Source organism: Mus pahari, chromosome 5 (assembly GCF_900095145.1).
Source record: "Mus pahari chromosome 5, PAHARI_EIJ_v1.1, whole genome shotgun sequence".
Lineage (NCBI taxonomy): Eukaryota > Metazoa > Chordata > Mammalia > Rodentia > Muridae > Mus > Mus pahari.
The window spans coordinates 59,499,307-59,521,414 of record NC_034594.1 but is presented as its reverse complement, the minus strand read 5'-3'; the positions used below and the strand labels follow the sequence as shown (position 1 = coordinate 59,521,414).

At 38.9% G+C, this 22,108-nt stretch overlaps 1 protein-coding gene across 4 annotated transcripts in view; it reads right to left on the bottom strand.

Moving 5' to 3' along the window:
• Nyap2 (neuronal tyrosine-phosphorylated phosphoinositide-3-kinase adaptor 2) overlaps window positions 1-22,108 on the bottom strand; it is a 262,643-nt gene that overhangs the window by 61,607 nt on the left and 178,928 nt on the right. For all 4 annotated transcript variants that reach the window (XM_021198359.2, XM_021198358.2, XM_029539146.1 and 1 more), the window contains one exon: window positions 11,673-11,882. In XM_021198359.2, coding sequence (XP_021054018.1) covers window positions 11,673-11,882 — 210 coding nt within the window. The remainder of the gene's footprint in view (window positions 1-11,672; window positions 11,883-22,108) is intronic.

The window sequence follows — 22,108 nt, the reverse complement described above, 5'->3', positions numbered from 1 at the left end:
TGTGTTATGTTTGAGCATGTGTGTGTTATGTGTGTGTTGTGTTTGAGCTTGTGTGTGTGTGTTATGTGTGTGTTGTATTTGAGCATTGTGTGTTATGTGTTGTGTTTGAGCTTGTGGGCGTGTTATGTGTGTTGTGTTTGAGTTTGTGTGTGTGTGTGTGTGTGTGTTATGTGTGTGTTGTGTTTGAGCTTGTGTATGTGTTATGTGTGTGTTCTGTTTGAGCATTGTGTGTTATGTGTGTTGTGTTTGAGCTTGTGTGCGTGTTATGTGTGTTGTGTTTGAGCGTGTGTGTGTGTGTGTTATGTGTGTGTTGTGTTTGAATATGTATATGTTTGTGTGTGTGTATTGTGTTTGAGTGTGTATGTGTTGTTTGAGCTTGTGTGTGTAGGTTTTGTGTGTTTGCTATGTGAGTGTTGTGTTTGAGCATGTGTGTGTATTGTGTATGAGTGTGTGTGTGTGTGTGTGTGTGTGTGTGTGTGTATGCATATACACACTGATTTATTTTCTCATGCATTTGGCTTGCCTGGATATAGCTTGGGAGCCTCTGCTTCTCTTTGTATGTTTCACAGTGATGCTCATATAGTGTTGGCACAGTTGGAAATGCTTCCTGAAAATAAGGCCCTGAAATCATGCCCAGTAACTTCCATCCCATTACCCTGGTCATGTAAGACACAGGTCAACCCAGATTCTGGGAAACGGACCTCAGTTCTTGGTAAGAAGCTATGGAGGTAGATTCTGAAGAACTTTGAATGCAGGGCTAGGTAACGCTCCTGTGGCCCTAGCACTGTACCACGACACAGTGTGGGAAAAGGAAGAGGATATTCTGTAAAATTTATAATATAACCATACAGTAGCTAACATTAGCTTCTCAGGGTTGTTTTACCCGTATTTCTATAAGGTAGCCACAGAAAGCAGTTTAGTGCCTCAATTTCATTTGCTCCTGTTTATTGTGCTGGCTCCAAATTTAATAACAAAGATTCCAGAAGCCCATGGAATTGCCTTCCCTTTAGCAAGAGAATATCCCCCAGCATCTAAACCCCACATGATACAGGGTAAAGACCAAATATTGTTTTCCTATTAAAAAATGCAATCCAACAGAGAGTGGATGACTGAGTGGATATCAAGGAGGATATTCATCAAAGAGAATGTTTGTATGTGTGTGTATGTGTGTATGTGTGTATGTGTGTGTGTGTGTTGTGTGTGGTGGTGGTGTGTGTGTCTGTGTGTGTGTGAGTGTGTGTGTGTGTGTCTGTGTGTCTGTGTGTGTGTGTGTCTGTGTGTGTGATCTATGCCACAGATACGGAAGTCAGAGGCAGTTCTGGGAATCCATTCTCTTTTGCCATCCTTTGGAACCTGAGAATCAAATTCATGTACAAGTTCTTTCACTCCTGTACTAAATTGATGGCCCAAAATTAGTTTGGAGAACTGTGCACAATGCACTAACAAACTATGAGGCTTGCCTCTGATCAGGTCTCTAAACTCCATCTACGGATGCATACTCAGTTGAACGAAAAATGACTTCGCACGTGGCCTAGTGTTTTTATGAAATAAATACACACACACACACACATACACACACACACACACAAAACCTAGCTTGGAGCATTGTAACCTATACACACACACACACACACACACACACCATAGCTTGGAGCATTGTAACCTACACACACACACACACACACACACACACAAAACCTAGCTTGGAGCATTGTAACCTATGTCGCTAAAAAATCTTTTGTATTCTATGTGCTGTGCTTTCCAAAGAAAACACTCTGTCTTATTCTTAGGGAGGGAATTCAGAGAGCTTTCAAGTAAAGTTGAAAGGGACTTAAATAGCATCAGTCTATCAGCAACCTCACGTAGGCTTCATGCCAGACATTTCCATGCATTTTTAAAGTCCTTAATGACACAATGAGTTTTCTTTTTTCTTAGAGTTGGAAGAAAGCACAGTACTATAATTCCTTCAAGTCATTACCAGCAATGTTTTATTTTATTAATAGTGTTGCCCAGCATGGCTTTTTTTCGTGGAAAATAGAAAGTTAACATGTACATTATAGTTGGCAGGAATTATTGTCCAAAGTGCCGTCACTGTGCTTAGCCCCATGAGTCTAAGGTATGGACCTGCCTGCAACTTGTTTACTTGTTTGCAGTTGGAATTCTTCCTGTACACAAAGGGGAGAATCAGGACCATCTTTGAGTTCATCAGAAGAGCTTGCTGTTCTTTCCACCATCACCAGGGGTGGCAAATATCTCATCATATTCAAGATGTCCTCTTTATAAGTTAGTGGATTCATTGTGACCCTATTCTGCAATCTCAGCTTTCTATTACAGATTATCACCAACACCTCCTTCGTGTATCTCCAGACTTTGGTGGTGGTGGTGGTGGTGGTGGGGCTCTCAGGTATCTATGCAGTTTTCCTCATATCCAAGAAGGCGATGGGGATGAGAATGGCTGCTGCACACACCCTGTGAGCCATGTGGCATTGGTGTGCAGAGCACTGCTGCTGGGTTGCTCCATCTCTCAGAGGACAGGCAGCACATTGCTCCTACCTGGCTGCTCCTCTCTGGCTGCCTTTTGTCTTTCTTTTGTCCCAGTTTTTTTGAAAATCCGAGTTCTGGTCAGTGAAGACCCATCTCAAAAACAACTTCTTTTTCTTCTTCTTCTTCTTCTTCTTCTTCTTCTTCTTCTTCTTCTTCTTCTTCTTCTTCTTCTTCTTCTTCTTCTTCTTCTTCTTCTTCTTCTTCTTCTNTTCTTCTTCTTCTTCTTCTTCTTCTTCTTCTTCTTCTTCTTCTTCTTCTTCTTCTTCTTCTTCTTCTTCTTCTTCTTCTTCTTCTTTGAGACAGGATTTCTCTGTGTAGCCCTGGCTATCCTGGAACTCTCTCTGTTATCCAGGCTGGCCTTGAACTCAGAAATCCGCCTGCCTCTGCCTCCCAAGTGCTGGGATTAAAGGTATGCGCCACCACGCCCAGCCCTCCATCTCAACTTCTTATAGGAAATGATTCTGTCTGCTTTGGTGAGAAGACCTCTGTAATGCCAAAAAATTCACATGGATGTATTTATTTACCTAAAATTCACTGTGCTCTAGCAGCCAGATTTGCCTCAGTCAATCCTTTCCCTTAATTATTTTTCTTATTTATTTATTTGGTTGTGAGACTAGCTTTTAACATCAGAGAGATCTTTACAGCCATCATCTTTAATACTGAAAATCTCTTGCACTAGATATTATTATCATCCATCTTTCATAAACAAATCTTAGGAAGATGGAGTCTGTCCAGTGTTATCACCAGAATCAAGACTTAAATCCTCACTTGTTGGCCTCCCAACTTCTGTGAGCAACTACTGTGTTAAGTACATGTGTATTTTGAATTAACATACAATTTACCCTTCAAATGTGGCTTATGAAACATAGCACATTCTCCTTCCATAAAACAAAATTAAATCTCTGGCTAGTTTTTATTTCTTCGAATTTGGGACTCCTTTTGTATACCAAAGGAAGAATTATATGTGGTAGTAGAACATACGTCATCCTTTCCATGAGTTCTAAAACAAGCGTACCATTCCAGCAGAGGAGAATATATAGCATTGCCCCTTTAATTTCTAGTTCACTCTGCTTACCACAGCAGAGTCTGTTATCCACCACAAAGGGCCACTTGAAGCACAGAATTCCATATTCAGGAGAGTGGGAGAACAGTAATGTATAAAGTTCAGCCTCAGTGAAATCTGCAGGCAAATGTTTCCCCACCCATTCTCCCTGTTCATTCAGAGGTCTTGGCACTTTGATAAGGTTCTGTGAAAGACTAGACTGTTGGTGTTCATTATTCATGAAAATCCAGACCTGATCTTTTATTACACTTTCTCTCCCTGTCTGACCATGTAGGGCAGTGGCTCTCAACATTCCTAATGCTACAACCATTTAACATAGTTCTTCAGGTTGTGGTGAAACCCAACCATAAAATTATTTTTATTGCAACTACATAATTGTAATTTTGCTACTGTTATGAATTGTAAATATCTGTGATTTTTAATGGTATTAGGTGATCCCTGGGAAAGAGTCCTTTGACACTCAAGGGGTCACAATGCTCAGGATGAGAGCCACTGTCCTCTCTCATCCCTATTTTTCCTATTATACATTTTCTAAATCACTGTGGTTTCAGGAAAATCCAGACTCAGAGGCTGAAGTGTTGGTTGGCACTTCTGGTTTCTTTGGAACATTTTATACTATATGGTTAGAACCCGTGACTCTATATAGCACTCATGCTTGATATTATCAACTGGAAACAACATACTGACAACCCCCAGGTCATATGCAGCTGGAAGGAGGGAGTCATCCAACTCAATACTTTCAGACAACTGAGTTATGCTTAAAAGTCAGAAGCTTTTCCACAATAACAACTGAATCTGGAAATTCTGGATGCTCATTAGCAGAGGCTGGGTAATATCTGTCTTCTTGACATGATATATGATTTCTATCATGCCCATCACTGATTCCTGGTGTCCATTAACTTCCAATGACTTTTTCCTCTCACTGAGAAGGATATTTCTATTTCTGTGCATCTAAGCAATGTGGAAATACATAGAATGGACTAAAGGGTGTCATACTTCAAGAAAAATGGTAAAAAATAATATTTGCAAGAGTAATACATATGCTTGCTGCATGGTTCAAGTGTGAGAAAAATCATTTCTGCTTTAGTAGAAGAAACCACTCCTGCTGCAGCTGCTGATATGCCTGTCTCTCCTGCAAGCATCTTAGCTACCATCCCATCCCTGACTCATCCCATCACAGACCCATCCCATCACTGACACACCCCATCACTAGTTCCTTCCATCCCCAACCCATTGCAGGGCCATTCCATTCATGATCCACCCCATCACTGACCCACCTCATCTATGACTCATCCCTCATTGACTTCCTATGAGCAAAAACTCTGAAAGGTGAGGACAGAGAGGCTGGGTGTTTTTTAAAACCACTTATATGCTTCTCTCTCTCTCTCTCTCTCTCTCTCTCTCTCTCTCTCTCTCTCTCTCTTTCTCTCTCTTGTGTGTGTGGGGGGGAGAGACAGAGACAGAGACAGGCAAGGATACAGAGACAGATAGGCACAGAGAGGCAGACAGAGAACTGCAAAGACAGACAGACAGACAGACAGACAGACAGACAGACAGACAGACAGACTGACTGACTGACTGACTGACTGACTGACAGAGACGCAGAAGCAGAGAGAGAGAGAGAGAGAAACATTTTGCTTCCAAGTCAAGGCTTTCTGTTTTTACTTCCAAAATTGCTTCAGTCAGGCCAGGCTTGGCCGCACTAAGTCAGAAGCATGGCCAACTTCAGATCGTATGTGTCCTATATGCATAACTGTCCTTTATTCAGTTGGTGCTAATAATGGCTCTTGGGAAGTCCTGAGATCTCTGTGTGTCCTACTCACCCCATCAAAATTTTTGAAGTCTGCATCCTTTTATGACTTTTAGATGTAAATAGTAGATAATCATAAAAATAATATATTTGATTAAGTCAAATTAATGTATTATCAGCAATTCTGTGTCATAAAGGAACAGAATAAGATCCTGGAGAGCTGAGATCGTAGCATAAAACCTGTTGTGCGTAAGTGTGAATATGTGTGTGTCCCCAGAAATGGCATTAGATAAGAGCTAGGAAAACTGAAAGTAACTGATAGGGTCTGAGATTGTGTTAATACCATATTTATTTGCATACCTTCGCCCACATCCCCCCCCCATTACTTTCATGAGTATGTGGGTCCCAGTTCTCCACTACTTTCAGAAATCACCCTCTAGGGATTTTTCTGACTTACTAAACAACAGTAGTTTAATAAACTACTGCATCAACCAGTGGCAATGTTAATTAGAATTGGGATCTCCTGACATGTTTTCTTTACTTCAGCAATTCCTCCATTCCTCAATAGGGCTGTTAAGAAGAGCCATTCCAAGGAACTAAACACTACTTTAAAGCAATAGTTTATGTGAGCGTGTGTATGTGCAAGCACCTCTGCTGGTAGGTAGGGGTACGTGTGTGTGTGTGTGTGTGTGTGTGTGTGTGTGTGTGTGTGTGTGTGCCTGTTAGGGGCATTTCAGATAACCAGAAAAAGGAAACTGACGTGTTATGGAGAAGTGAGTGCTTACAGCATTTTTCCTTCCCTATGTGAGGTATGGTTTCAGTAATAACTAGGAAGTAAGAGGGTTCTGGATTATTCTTCTAGCAATTCCAGTAAAGCATTAGTGGTCCAATGACTTAGTAAATTAAAGAATGAAATAATGAAGCATGCAGAAGGAGAGGCAGTTAAAATCGGCTCATTTTCTTCTCTTCCATATCCACAAGTCCAGGATGTTCTCTTCTTGCCAATACTTTCTTATTAGAAACCTAGGCCACCTCTGTGGGAGGGTAACCTTCAGGTGGTAGCTAGCTTGCTTGAAACACCAGAGGCGAATAGGATTTACTTTCTCTGCTTGTCTTCACTGAGGAAACTGTGGTTGTTTGTTTTGTTTTGTTCTGTTTTTTGGACATATTTGCCATATTTTAAACTCTTACTGTTAAGAAAAACTAAAGCTTAAGGCATAAGAAACATTTGTTCTCTTTTCCATTTTACCCAACCCCTACAGAAAAAAGTGGGGGGACAATAAAGCACTTGAGTATTAGTAACAGTTGTTTTATGTGACATTACATTTGGAAACATTGGAATCATTTAAAAAGCAATGATCTAGGAAATTCAATCTGACATGGATTCCAAGGTAGGGTGGGGCATAAATATTATGAGAACCAGTAAGGAGATCTTAGAGATATGAATAAGGCAAACAGGAGATTTTGTAAAGTGAAACCAAAATTCTAACAGGGCTATACATATACAGAAAGGGAGGAAGCAGTGGGCTGAACATGTCTGGCATTTTTCAAGGAAAATGGAAGTGGTAATTCTGCTACACATTGGGAAGCCAGGGCTGGAGGGGAACTGGATATTGATACAAGACATGGTCTTTTCTTCCTAAGGCATGAGAATGACCCAGTTGCAGAAGGTACTAAGACTTAGGACCAAACAAGAGCACATGGTGAGAACAGAGCTTCAGATCCTGTTTGGAAATCAAGAAGGAGAAGATATTAGAAGGCTGGGAATGTTGCTCTGTGGAGAAAGTACAGGACCAAAAGAGAGAGAGCAACCAGGGCAGGGTGGAGAGAGGTGTCATAGATGGATAGAGAAATGTAGTCAGTGTCACTAAACATGGAAGGAAATAGAAGTAAAGGTCACTGCACACATGTATGTAAATGTATGTGTGCAGTACATGTATGTGCATTTGGGTACTTAGAGGTAATGAAAGCCAGTGGCCACCAGGAATACACATTATACAGGTGTGGTGGCTATTCGCAATTTTCAACTTAATGAGATCTGGATTCACCTTGGAGACAAGCTTCTGGGCATAATTGTGGGTAATTGTCTTCATTGGGTTAAGTGCGGTGGGAAGGACCAGTGCCTAGGATAGTATACCACACTGTATGTAAGGGAGAAAGTGAGTACAATATCCATCATTCTCTGATTCTTGGTGGTTAACGCAATGTGATCCAGCCTTCTAGACAGTGGCTTCTCCTATCCTCTGAGCTGTTAGCCCCAAATAAATCTGCCCCCTCTCAAGTCGCTTTCATCAGAGTACTTTATCCCAGCAGAGGAAACCAACATACCTTTTGTGGGTACATTGATAAGGGTCACTGTACACATGTATGCAAATGTATATGTGAGGTACATGTATGGGCATATTGTTCCCTGAAATTTACAAGCAATTGTCATCCCATATTTTGTATTCATTGTTAACTTCACTCCTCAGAAACGATATCCTGGAAAATTACTATTTATGTAGATAAATAAGCAATACTGTGAATGGAAGAAATACAATCTGAAATGTATTTGAATTTCTGAGTAGCTTCCGTAGTAGGGTCTTGCCCACAATAGACTGTGCCACCAACTGGACGGTATCTTTAGGTTGTTTCTTTCCCAGGGTCCCACAAGAAAGTGTAAGCCAAAAGAATGGCAGTGCCTTGGGCTTCTCCTTTCTAATGAATTTCCAAACTCCCACCAAATAACTCTAGACACAGCAATTGCCTTCTTGGAATACAAAGGTCTTTGGAGTCTTTAGGCTTGGAATGTCAAAAACCAAAATAGATGCTTCAGGAGCCTGAGATAGGAGAACATAGAAATTTGGAACACAATTTCCTTTAACTCTGCACTTGTTAGAAAGGCAGGCAGAAGTGCTCAAGAACATAAGGCATATGTTTACCAGTGTCTGGGCAACTTACTGTTTACTGAGAGTCTGGTCATTGACTACAAAATTCTGTCATTTCCATTCACAGTCTTGGTTGTTTAAAGTTCTAAATTATGGACTCCCTGGATCCGATCTCAACTCCCTTCTCTTTCATGTCTCCTCTCTTTCTTATAAATGGCTCATCCAATCTATGCTTCCAACCATTCCTAAATTCTCTAGTCCAGGACTGAAGTTCTGCTGAATCTCATCAGCTCCGCTTCTGCAATTCTAACTCTCTGCTGGCCTCTTGCTTAGATGTTAAGAAGTGTTTCCAAATTAACCAGCAGAATTCAAGCTCCAACTTCCTCAATGATTCCTTGCTCCCTTCATATCTCACATACACTCTCTGTCACAGAAAAATGCACCTCCTGTCACTCAAACTTAAAGTCATCATTGGGTGCTCCACCATATAAGATAAACCACATTATTTATTTAAAAATCGAACCATGGTGTGGTAATTAAGTGCCTATGGTTACATAAGTTCATTATCTCTACAAGGTGTAAGCTTTCTTCTTTACTGAGGGAAGCAAGGATCTTGCTCTCTCAGGGAAGGCCCTTTCCATTTCAGTGAGCAGTTGGTCTCACAGTTATCTTTCTCAGTTCTGAGCACTTGAATAGAAATGAGAAGACTGCTGTAGCATACTGCCGCAAATGTCGCTTTTCAGCCCAGGACTGTGAAAAAAAAAATCTTTAAGTAAAGCAGTACATAACCATGAAAAAGAAGAGACAGCGCCAAGGACATGATGGCATCCAGGAACAGGTGTAGGAAACCTGTAGCCACATACCTCCAGACTCAGTGCCAAAGGCGCTATTAATATCCACAACATGGCAGACTCTTGACTTGTGCTGTACGGTAGAAGTGTTTCCAGTTAATACATGGGGTCATTTAGAAGTTCATCTACATTAGTAGATTGCCACTAAATTGTCTGCATTTTTTTTACTCTAAACACATTTTTTTTTTTTTTTTTTTTGCACCCTGTAGATTTTCAGGTTTCACCAGAAAGTATCTCATTTGCTTTCCCCTCATCCTGGTGAGCCTCTAGAAATCACTCTTATATCAACCAAAACAGCTGACTAATCCTTCCAAAGCCAAAGTCTCCCAGGAAAAATTAACTGATTTCTACTTCACACCTTAATTTTTATATCAACTTGACTGAGCTAAGGCATGTTCCAATAATTGGCAAAGCATTATTTCCACGTGTATCTGTAAGGGAGTGTTTTCTGCAAGGGATAAATATTTGAATCAACAGAAAATCACCCTCACCAGTGTGAGCAAGCACCATGTATCCAGTGAAGGTCTAGAAAGAGAAGGACGGATCCTGTCTCTCTTCTTGAGCTGGGATAATTTATTTTCTTCCACCTTTGGACATTAACAATATAATTTTTTAAACATCTAAACTCAGACTATGGTTTGTGCCCCTGACATTATTTGAACTGCACTATGCCATGGGCTTTCCTGGAATATTTGCTTACAAAGGATCTTCGAACCTTTCATGGTGAAGTGACGATATCGCTCATAATAAATCTCTTTCTATACAAGCATAACTATTTGTTCTGTTTCTTTGGAAAACAGTTGCTAAAATAAATTAGTTATGTTACCTTACGATGATCTACTTGTATATCAATAGATTTTTAATAACCAATGTAAGACTGTTTGATTGATCATTTTGATCCCTGGCCCTAAGACATTGGCTAATTGGATCACAGGTTTTCATATAAGATTTTCAGTTTTTATAAAATATGTCTGGGTTCCAAATATATAATTCACATATATTATGTAGAAATTATACAATTTTAGATGTCTATAAGATACTGATAAGCTCCATGTTAGCTATTAGCCATATTTGACAAGTGTTGTCTACTATTCCTATTTATATATTTTGTGTTTGAACTACTGTACAAGATAGTCCTAAATGTGGTTTTATTTTTGACAGCATGCACAGGTAGTCCTAATTTTATTATTACAAACCTCTTAACAAAAACAAATTTGAGAGGAAAAGGTTATTTTATCTCACAATACCAGGTTAGTAGGAACTTGAAGCAGCTATTGACAAAGTTAAAAGAAAATGAATGTATGTGTGCTGACTATTCGGCTCGCTTGATCTATTCATACCCTGCTCAGGGCCCAAGCCAAGGAACGGTGCTACCCACAGTGGGCTGAGTCTTCCCATATCAACTAATAGAATCAGGACAATCTCCCACAAGCATGACCACAAGCTAACCTGGTACAGATAGTCCCTTTGCGACACCCTTTCTGGATGACTCTAGAGTGCATCACGTTGACAAGTAAGACTAACCATCATCTATACCTATGGCCATTTGTCCTTTAACATAAATATCATTTAGAATTTCTGCTAAATGTATAGAACTTTTCTTCTGTCAGTTTTTAGTTTGTGCTCTAAGGTGAGTTCTTCACAGTGTATATGGGATAGCTCTACCATCAAGATTTACATAGTATTCGAAATCTGAGAAGCTATGGCTGTTTTTTTTTTTTTTTTTTCCCAGAAACATCCCTCTTCAAGTACAAAGGTCATCAGCCCTCCTATAATTTAGCTTCCCTGTGTCAGAGAGGAGATAGGTTAAATTCGTGTAAATTGCTTTCCTAGGTGAGTATCAAAGTGGAAAACGACATGAAAGGATTGGGCTTTTCTTCACAGTCTTATCACTCTTTGGATGACAGAAATCTGAAGTTTCTTGATTACTCACTGTTTATTTTAATTGACAGCTCTCTGTGAGTCCAACATGTAGATGAATCAGATCAAAGCAAACATATGCTGCTTTAAATTTTTTATGTTTAATAATACTTATCTGCTAACCATGCAGGATTGCCTTGCGTATTTTAATCTCAAGATGTGAAATTGAAAGGTGCATTAGTGTTTCCCTTTGGTTTGGACGTGAGAACTTCATACATGTCATATGACCAGTGACTGTCTTACTGGAACCAGCTTCTCCCTCTAGTGCCTTCAGATTATTATTGATATATTCCTATCCCCAGCTTTACCTCTTTTTGAATTATACAAGTCACCCATTTTTTTTTTTTAAGAAAAAGGACCACAAACTCTAAATTGTGTGATTTTCATAAATTGAAGTGGCTTGAGTTAAGGCCTGTAGTCATTTTTGAAAACATTTGGTACAAAGTCTTTCCTAACTGTAGACTGCTGCATGGCAAAACTTCAAGAAGCATTGTTTCCCTCGCCATCGCTATGAAGAGTGGTACCGTGGTATTCTGCATGTGTCTATCCCTTAATGTGTGTGCTTGGGGTGCCAGTCTGAGTGGAAGCAGACTGAGTTAATGGTTTCCTAAGTGATATCTGCATACGAGCAGCTTCTAGACTATTAAAGCCATATGGAAGGACAGGGTCATGCTTACCTGAGCTGTGACTTCCTGCCAACAATGTGGGGCTCACAGAGCATCTGCCCATTCTGCTGGTGACCACAGGTGGACCTGGGGTTCCATCCCATTCTTGAGCTTTCACTGGCTCTCTAGAGGATGATGATCCATAATGACCTCTCTCTTTGCTGTCCAACTTTGGTAACGGCTCCGTGCTGTGGCTTCGAACTTTCAGCTCCTCTGTGGATTCTGTGGATTAACAAAATTACTTGTGATTCAAGAATTGGATGCACAGTCAAAAATAATTTTTAGAAATGATTGAATGTCTTTCTAAAGTACTTGCAAGATACTGTTGAAAACAGGATTGTATTGGAGACTCTGGTGTTTAAAATATAACAGAGGAGTAAGTCCCTTGGGAGATTCTCTTTCTCTCAAAGATGTGACTACTTTAGTACCACCGGTAAGAAAACAGTTTTCTCTTTTGACACAGAATCAAAAGTTTGGCTCTTCTTTATTAAGTACCCCCTGTTTTCATCTTTAAGGGGTTCTCTTAAGGAACATGTTATATTCTTTCCTAATTTATATTCCCTCACCTTTCCTTCACTCTACTGTGGCATAAACTCAATTCAACCATTCTCAAGGACAGCTTTCCCTAAGAAAGTATAGAAAGTTTTGTTAGCTGAAGTATTTACCACAATTCTTAATGACCAGCAAACCATCTACCAGTGGTTTTTATGTATTCAATTCTTTTCTTACACAGATCCTTCCTTTTCTTGAATAACATTCTACATCAATCCCCCTTTCTGTGTCATATGTAATTTATTTTTCAACACATTTGTTATTCACTGGTCTTCCCTAAGTCACTAGCTGAGACACTGCTGTCATTCACTATAGACTATTTGCATGATCTTTAGCCTTCTGGTTTCAACAACAAATTCATTCAATTCTTAATGATTTTCCAAACTCTTCATCAAAAGACAAGCCTTTTCTCCTTGGTTTTAGGTTCAGTATCCAGTGGATGCCTCATAGATACACAAATATAACATTCTAGGTAGTATACAGATATGTTCATTCATCTAATGGCTTTTCCTGTCCATCCATTTCCTTTTCCTATCCATTCATCTATGCTAAGAAATTACCTGTTCTGGTCTTTAACTGCTAAATCTCACATCTAAACCTGTCAGTCAAAAGAATCTACTGACTGTTTCTGAGTCTTTTTTCACCCTCCTCTACTTGGTATTGTCTACTTTAACAACCCTAATTCAAGCTATAATTATGTCTCTTAATTCATCACAATCGACTTCCTTGACTTTGCCTGCCACACCCCAAGGTACAAGACACGCCATCCATTTATAACGCAAATGTGATCATAATGTACTCCTGACAGAAATACTTTGAGGAGTCTCTTGCTCACAAACCAATAACTGAGTTCCTTTAAGAGTCTATGACACACTGGCCTCTCCTTTCTCTCTAACATGATACCCTGATAATCATTGCGCCCAAGGAACAATGTCAATATGGTCATAGCCTCTGTCACCCTCTTCCACTCCTGCTGCCTTCTACAACTCTGCCATCAACCTCTGTTGCTCTGACAAACTTGAAATGTTGTCTTTGCTCTAGCTGAGCAAATGAATTCACACACATCGACTTAATCTCAATGGCTTCTGAAGCTTTCCCACTCCATTGGTTATCATGCTTTCTGGCCATCTGTATATTAACATACTCTATTATCTTTCCACATGTCGAATTTCCCCACAAACTCCAAAGTTTTGAAATCCACATGCTTGGCTCTTTGTTATTGCTGTTGTTTCGTTTTTGTTTGTTTTTGTTTGTTTTTGGTTTTTTTTGGTTTTGTGTTCTTAGCACTGATGCCCGTAGCAGTAAGCATCCTGTTTAATAATTACTTAATTTACAAAGCAGGTTTTTCAGCTCTTCAAACATCTTTCTACTATGTATAGGCAATACAATATTTCTAATAGAACCAGAGAATCAAATGACAATGAATGTAATAAAGTGACATGAACTTGATAGTGTTCTTAAAAAAATCTGATGAGGATGATAATTGTAATCAAAAGTTTAATTCATATAAAGATTTTTGAAAAACAATAATAATTTTAAAAATGTGTTTTTGTCTTTGTGGCTTTTAATTTAACTTCAAGTATTCAACAGTTTCAACAGGGTTGATCACTAATATCCTGTTTGGTTCCTCATTATCTTGCAGTATGGGGGCAAAGTACAGGCTTCTATGTATTGAGCAGCAATGGTCAGGGTTCTTAGGGCCTCACAGGGCTCCAGTTGGCAGTATGAGCAAGTAGTAATTATAGGCAGAAAAGGGAAATGGTGGACAGAAATAGCATGCATTGCTATAAGGCTTGATTTGGACATGCTGTGGTTGCTGCAGCCCGTGATTGGCTGAAATGATGGGTCACTACTCTGCTATTTGCACAGGGGGATGCTGTTAAGTAGGGATGCAATTGTTTACACGCAAGCTAGATGATAGGGAAGCACCTGTGGGCCAAACTTAATTTCACAGTTTTTTTTTGCTGCTCTGCTCTCCGATTCCTCTGCCTGCTGTGCCTGTCTGCCAAATGATAGCCCTGAATAAACAGCCTCTTTGTTTTCATCTGTCTGGTCTTCTTTTATCTTCATACTACTCTGGCCCCTTCCAGTTCCAAGAAGTGACACAGCTATATAATTATAAGAATTGCTTCGTATGATAGGAACAAACCAGAAGGGCAGTCCAATCTAACAGCAATATCAGGAGAGGCCATGTCTCTAAAGACACCTGTTATAAAGTTAGATTATGGTTACCCTGCACTCAAATGCAAGAAGTCAAAATATTTTAATGATAACATATTTAATCATAATCATTAGAACAAGGCCATTTAACCAACATTTGCTATTCAGTGCTCTGAGACAAATGGAATTAAATTAGCACCAGACAAGATCAATATAGACCATTCTCTAGTTGTTTATTAACAGTCTCATACAAAATGTAACTCTGACTTTGGAATGTCATGGCCTCAGATCCAAGGGCCTCAAATCCATGTCTCTTTCACAGAGTAATCCAATCTGTGCTGTAATGTGCGTATGACATAAGACTCCCTTCCTTCCCTTGGTCTCTTCCTTCCTGCCTCTCTCTTTCTCCCCTTCTTCTGCCAACTTCTCTCTAATAACTTGTCACAAATACAAGAACCCCCTAGAGTTGGAACTTGCCCAAATATAAATAAATGGAACAGGAGCACAAATTTAAAGCTGCATCCAATACCATAGTTTCAGACATTTTAAATATTAAGGACGATTTGTGTGAAGGCCTCTCTGACAAAGTCAGCCTCTTGGTTCTTAATTGAAATCACTCTACTGCAGATCTCAGTGGAGTGTCATTTAGTCCCCAAGCCTCAACTACTTAAAAGCCCAATACAGCTTCGGAAACAAAGAGGAACATTATTTTTCTTCTTTGTGTCTTTCTCTGTTTGTAAGTGCCAAGGGTTTTTTTTTTTTTTTTCAGTGAATGTTGGCAGGTGAATTTAGAGAAACAAAATGATTGAAGAATTTGTGATGTTCAGGATTAAATGTGTGTACCTTCCTATATGCCTCTCAATTAGAAGGCAGAGACAATTTATTAGTAAGAAAATCATAAGTGTATTCTTGAACCTTTATTTTGTAATAAATCTGTTTCCCGTGTACATATTGAACTGCTTTCAAAAACCAAGTAAGTTTTCTTGTTAAAATATAGAACTACTCAAAATTACTGTCAAAAAGAAACATGTGGGAAGTGGATGTCTAAACTTATTGGATGAAGACAATTGCAGTAAGAACTATGCAGTTAAGAAATATTGCAGGCTCAAAGAAATCTATTCAAGAAGTAAGGACAACTACTCATATCCAAATATTTTAATGTTTGAATCCAGTATTGAATCTAGTAACAAAAACTATCCATAAGATCCTTCTTATACACTATGTGGAAATTCTCTACAGATCCTGTGTTCTGTACACATATTCATTCAAGAAATGATTGTGCTAATGCTAACCAGATAATTGATAAAAGTATAGATACTTATTTTTTATATTTCTATAGTCTGAGACTCCAAGACTGGAAGGCTCATAACTACTGAAAGACTTCAGTGTGTCATCATCTCTTTAAGATAGAATGGAAAGAGAACAAGCAAGAAGGGAGGGAGGGAGGGAAGGAGGGAGGGAGGGAGGGACAGAACACAATGAGAGAAGAGGAGAGGACAAATATAGAGAGAAAGCAAGAAGCAAACTTAGTCTTTTATAAGAAATACCTCTCATTATAATTAATCTACATGATGATTAATCCATTCACAGCATTCACAGAAAAGTTCTGAAGACCTCACCCATCATTACTACTGAAGGGACACATGCTAATCACAGCAGTATGCTAGTTTCTGAAGCAGCTTCTTAGCTTCTGTCTGGTTTTGTTTGTTTGTTTGTTTGTTTGTTTGTTTTAGATAAATTCCCTAGTGAATCCACAGTGAGCTCCCTTGTGTCCCCTTGGTTATGTCTTTGTTACAACACAAATGAACTCTCATTCTCTCTGTGACCCTAAGCTGAACTCTAATTGCATGTTATTGTGTCTTTCCAAACAGTGCTGTGTGGAGCTGAGTGCTGCCAGACAGAGACAGTTTACCTATGAGTCCAGACAAGAAGGAGACCCTTCTGTGACCCTGTCATCTCAGTTTCTGTATCTTTAGGGGAACAGAGCAAAAACTCCCCTGTCGCCACAATCAAAGGGCAGTGGGGATCAGGGGCAAATTTTTGTTTCTCATCATTCCTTCACTCTTGTGTGAACCTGTCATTAGGGGTCAATTTTGGCATCCAAAGGATGCCTTCTCTTCAAATATATATACAGAAAGAGAACAACAGTTCAGACAACTGCAGATCTAATGGTTTGAAATGAATCAGAAAGTCCAAGTATGTTTTTAAGAAGGTAGTTGTTTTACCTTAGTGTACAAGAAGAGTCAGAGTTTATTATGCACCAAAGCCTAATGAGACTTTTTTTTTCTTAAAGATGGAGTCTAATGCATCCCATGGTTGCTGATCAACCTGCTATGTAGGCATGGACCTTGAACTGGGTTTTCCATCTCTACTTCTCAAGTGCTGAGATTACAGGTGTGCACCATATCAAGATATATGAGATGAATCCTGTTCTTCTTGTACACTACTCAAGCACTCGATCAGTTGAGTTGGATCCCTTGCCCAACTCTAACCTTCTGAAGCAGGGTGAGCACCTCAAAGTCCCTGTGCAACTCACCCAAGCTCACAAAACGACAATTGGCAACAACCGCATAGGGAGCCAGGATCCCATGGCACGGCATAGCTCAGCAATCTGGAACTCTGCTGATGACTTAGAAATCAATTGTTCTCCTTCCCATGGGTGCAGTGAAATCAACTGAACAATTATTTAACAGGAAATTTTACTTATTCTTCTACTGTGGACCATGTTTGTCCTTAAAGAAATTATATAGTTGTACAAGCAGATGATTTAAGGCTGTGACAGTTACCCTGAGCCATAACCACCAAGTTATCTGTATCTAAAGACCATTCATCAAGATATCTGAGAAACATGGAAGAATCTAGTTATTATGGTAAAGTTTGCATCAAGAAAGCCTAACAGTTCAGGGCTGAGGACAATATGCTCAAATAATGCCACTTACATTTGCCTTTGTGTTCCTGGCATGAAAGCTAAGAAGATCTCTGGGCAGAGGCTACTCACAAAATCCATTTGCCCTTCTCTCTGCCTATGAACTGAATCTATCTCTCCAGTTCTCTTTATAACAGGAAGAGTGACATAACCCCATTCTAGTCAGTAGTAGATGAGGGAGTGGTGACAACTTCTTCCAATTGTGCTCCTGAAAGATCCCACAGCATCTTTAGGCTATGTCTTCTCCTGCATTATGAAATTTCTATAAAGAGCTGGCAGAGACTACACATGGAACCTCCTATTAACAGAAGCCCATCTTTTAATCTATTAATCGATTGTCACTTCATCTGTGATAAAAGTTTTGGCCTGGAACATGCCTGATCCACAGATCCATTGTATTGCCTTAAACCATTCATTTTGGAGTTAGTTATTTTTGTAGCATTTGGACTATCCTTGCCCAGAACCTAACATGTTAGTTCGTATTCCAGCCCCTCTGTACAAAGTAGTCTAAATGTAACATTGTTGAATTTCCAATGAAAGAAAAGATTTTCCAAGTATACTGACAGGAAAATTGAAGATCAATGGTATTTGGTAGGTTGACAAATAAATGTCAACACTGAAGGCTTACATTAGATCCCAGAAACCCGCAGGAATGGAGAGAACTGATTCTCAAACATTATCCTTGCTTCATGATCCAGATGAACACATACTCCTCATGCCACCCTACAACATACACAGAAAGCTCAATGTTTCAACATCATTTTCCTCCTTGCCTTAACTCTAGGAAAAAAACGTCTTTTTGAAATGTATAATCTCTGAGGAATATTTAAGAAGTACTTTAAATGTCAAGGTTTTAATAAGTTTATATCAAATAGACAATAGATATGCTGGAATAATCACCCAGATATTTTACATGTATTATATACAGGAACTTAGACAAGGGTGGTAGCACACATCCAATTTTTTATAGTTGTCCATCCAACTAGCAACAAATAGGTAGTTCAATAACACATGGACTACATGATAAGGAAATGTGCTGGTGTGGTCTTGTGATGATCTGTAGTACTCTACTCAAGTCCGTGAATCAGAGGAAGCAATACTAATATTTTAGATTTCCCAAATAAAAATGATAGAAGTGAAACAAAAATGTTCCAAAGCACCCCTCTAATTGTCACATGCCTGGACCTCTGTACAGTTATAGAGAAAAGCAAAGAACCCAAGGCTTCCGTAGTGCCATAAATCTGTTTTAAAATACACCTCCCTCTAAAATGCACATGCCTTGCTCCATCTGCCTGGACATTTTCAAATCAAGAATTCTAATTTTGATCAATTAAACAATGAACTGACATCATGACCATCATGAGAAAGGGACTCTCTAAGACAGAAAAAAAAAGTTATATACAGTAATACAGAAGTCACATTCTGATAAGATTCCTAAGTGGAGATAGTCACTGCCGTGTGACTTCATCATCCTCATATTAATGACAAGGAAATCGAAGCTCACTCCGATTTTACTGCCAAGAAACACCTGACTGGTGAGCAATTAGAGGTAGATGTGACCTCCAGTTGGGCTGAATGTAAACACTGCCTTGACTTTAGTACTTTGGTGTACTATTTTTTTCTTTCTAGGGTAGTATTCCTTCATTTCTGGCTGTTTTGTAATAACAAACTACATCACTTTTAAAGTCCATTGCAAATCTCAAGTTCCATCATGCTTATTTACATGTTATTATCACTTGATTTTATATATTTGATCTCGGTTGCGCCCTCCTCCCTTGGCATCACCCTGTGAGGATTTGAGCTCTGATTCTTTTTCTATTGCATCCTCATAATGGAGTGAGAAGTCCGTGAAGCCATTTGTCTGTGTCAGTTAGATTCTAGGTTCAACTATATTGCTCCTGTTGTTGCAGGACCCAGAACTTCCTGCATGAATAGTTCTGAGATGACTTCCAGATCCTTGGCCACCCTTTCCCCCAGAAACTCACTGCTGGATATGAATCAATACCCAGACACATAGAAAGAAGGTAAGTTAAAACATGAGAAATGTCCAGCAAAATCAAACAGCCTAGGACAGAAATTCTAAAGTCAGGTAAAGGGGCAAGGTTTTGGGATCCACAATATGTTCTCTTCCTGCTGAAAATACATGTCTATGGAAAGGAGTTATATTTGAGCTGATATATAAATGAGCAACAGAAGCCAATATACTCTAGCACCATCAGAACCCAGTTCTCCCATCACAGCAAGTCCTGAATAACCCAGCACACCTGAAAACCAGGTTGCTGATCTAAAATCCTATCTCATGAAGATAATAGAGTTCTTTAAGGAGGCTACTTTATTTTTGATAAACTGAGAAAGACAGTTATTGCTTTTAAAGAAAATTCTACCCATGAGAATTAAGCAAGTCGATCAAAATGAAAGCATATGCACTTACCCAAGTCAGAGGCTCATGGTCATATCTGCTTTATCTCTGTCCTCGTGAAACTCAAGTGTCTTTGCCCGACCACGAGAATGCCACCCAGTTCTAGCCTATCCTTTGCAATAGTTTGTGTACTCCTAAGATGCCAAGAGGCAGAACTACTAAGCATTTACTGGTGTTCCATCTTTACAAACAACTTTTAGTGTTTATATTTAGTGCAGGTGAACTTACAGCAATTTGCAAAAAAGAATTCCTATCTGTTTGGAATTAGGATTCATGGAAACCCAAGTCCATTACAGAAGTCTTGTTTTCTGTGCATGTCCCCCTACTAATTTCCCTTGTTTTTTTGAACATAAAGCTAGCCTGTCCTAATAAAAAATTAAAAGAGTTGAATAATTTCTTGCCTAGACTACAGATATGTGCTTTATATACAGGATGGGTGTTTATACAGAATGCTTTTAGCTACTGTCCATATCCAGGAGAATCCAGCACCTAAAGTATAGATGAAATGGAGCAAAACTCTGGTGATTTAGCAAGGAAATGAACAGATTAAAGAAAATACATGGCTGCAATTTTGGTTATTCTTCTTTAAGAAATTCAAAAATATATGGCTTCATTTGAAGAGTTTCTGCTTACTAGTGTCATGAGAAAAATAATACAATAATTATCGTTAAAGTCAAAGACTGATTTTTTTTGATAAGGAAAAATGGAGAATTATACTGATGCCTCTGTCTACCCTCTCTGTTTTTGTCTACTTTTAAGTGATCAAAGCAGAATAATCCTTTGAACAGTAGGAGACAAAGAAAATGGCTAGGGAATGGAAGTAAAGACTCTTAAAAAATATTTTGAAATCTAGAAGAAAGGACTTCGGTGCTGGAGGATGATTTTCTAGATCATCAAGACTAAGTTATTCTGTATTGGAAATTACCAGTAAGTATTTAGGAATCATAGTCAAGGTTCCCGTTGTCATAGGTTCATATTATAATTTAGGAATGACCTAAATGTTCTCAGAAGATATAAAACCTATATTAATAATGCAGAATATGAAGTAACACCTGCAATATGGGAACTGTGTGCGAAGAGCCCACCCCCTGAGAACTTTGAGGTGGGGAGTCTCAGCCAAAGTATGGTATAGTGACGATGTTGAGAAATTGTCTTTGGAGTTATAAGCCACTAAATGCCTGCTTGGATTTAGCTCCTTATTAACATTCAGGCCTTGGGCAGACCCCTGCCCTCTTCTGTGCATCCATGTGCTTATCTGTAAATGAGGCGTTGAGACTCAAGTGTCTTCAAACCCAGTATTCTCAGGATAAGTGCTAGAATATAGGCTACATTAGACACTCCGATTCCTGGATGCATATTGGAAAGGCTTGGCGATAAGTTCTTTTTAAAGCAATTCACACGCTACAATTAAATTGAAATTTCTAGAGTTGGTCCTCAGTATGGGTGTTTTTAAAACTCTGTTATTTCTAATGTGAAGATTCAGAGCCAGTGCTTAATATTATGGGAAAATTTTATCACTGTTAAAAATAATTTGGATTGTTAACTTGGCTAGGTCCTTTTCTTCTATGGTCATAGCTATTTTTAGATAAAATTATCCTAATTATCCTCTTTTGCTCAAGAGAATGGAAAAAGTATAAACCATAGGAGCTGGTCTATTTCACATTTTTAAGAACTTTTTTCCCCCTTTAGAATGGGGTATAGAAAGAGAAGGAAAAATGCTTGATTACTTTAAAATTGGAGATAATCTCCATAATTTATTTCTGTTATGATTAGTCTTCCAATTCTCATAAAAGGCGAGATAAGGCTGCTAAATCTAAGAACATACAAAGCCATATAGTGGTGTGAATGGTTTCTGATTAGTTCATTGGTTACTTCAGCTTTGCTATCTAATTGGAAGAAAAAAGCAGACCAACTCTGCAAAGAAGACAACTTCATTATGTCGATGGCAACCATTAGGAGATAATGTATGCATGTGGCCTAAGACAGACAGAAGCATCTCACTTATCATTTCCCAGTTTTTTCAGTCTTGCATGCCTATGCATTTTTAAAAGAAAGGTCATAGTTCAATTCTTTTAATTTTGAAGGAAAGTCAAGGTTTTTCCGCTGGTAAGTGGGAAGTGTGTGGGTAGTTGAATGTATGCACAGGTGCAATCAAATTTAATTAAGCCTCAAATCATTTTAACAGACAGATGGGACAAAACCTCCATCCTAAAAGAATTAGAAACATTTAAGCACTAAAAATATTAATATATGAGAAGAAAAATATCACTTCTTTTCTTCCTGAAAGATGTGACTCTGAAAATACACTCATAAATGTTTCCAAAGCAAACATCAAATGCTAAGAAGAACGGCACCCAACCCCGAACAATAAGCAGAACTTTTAATGGCTGC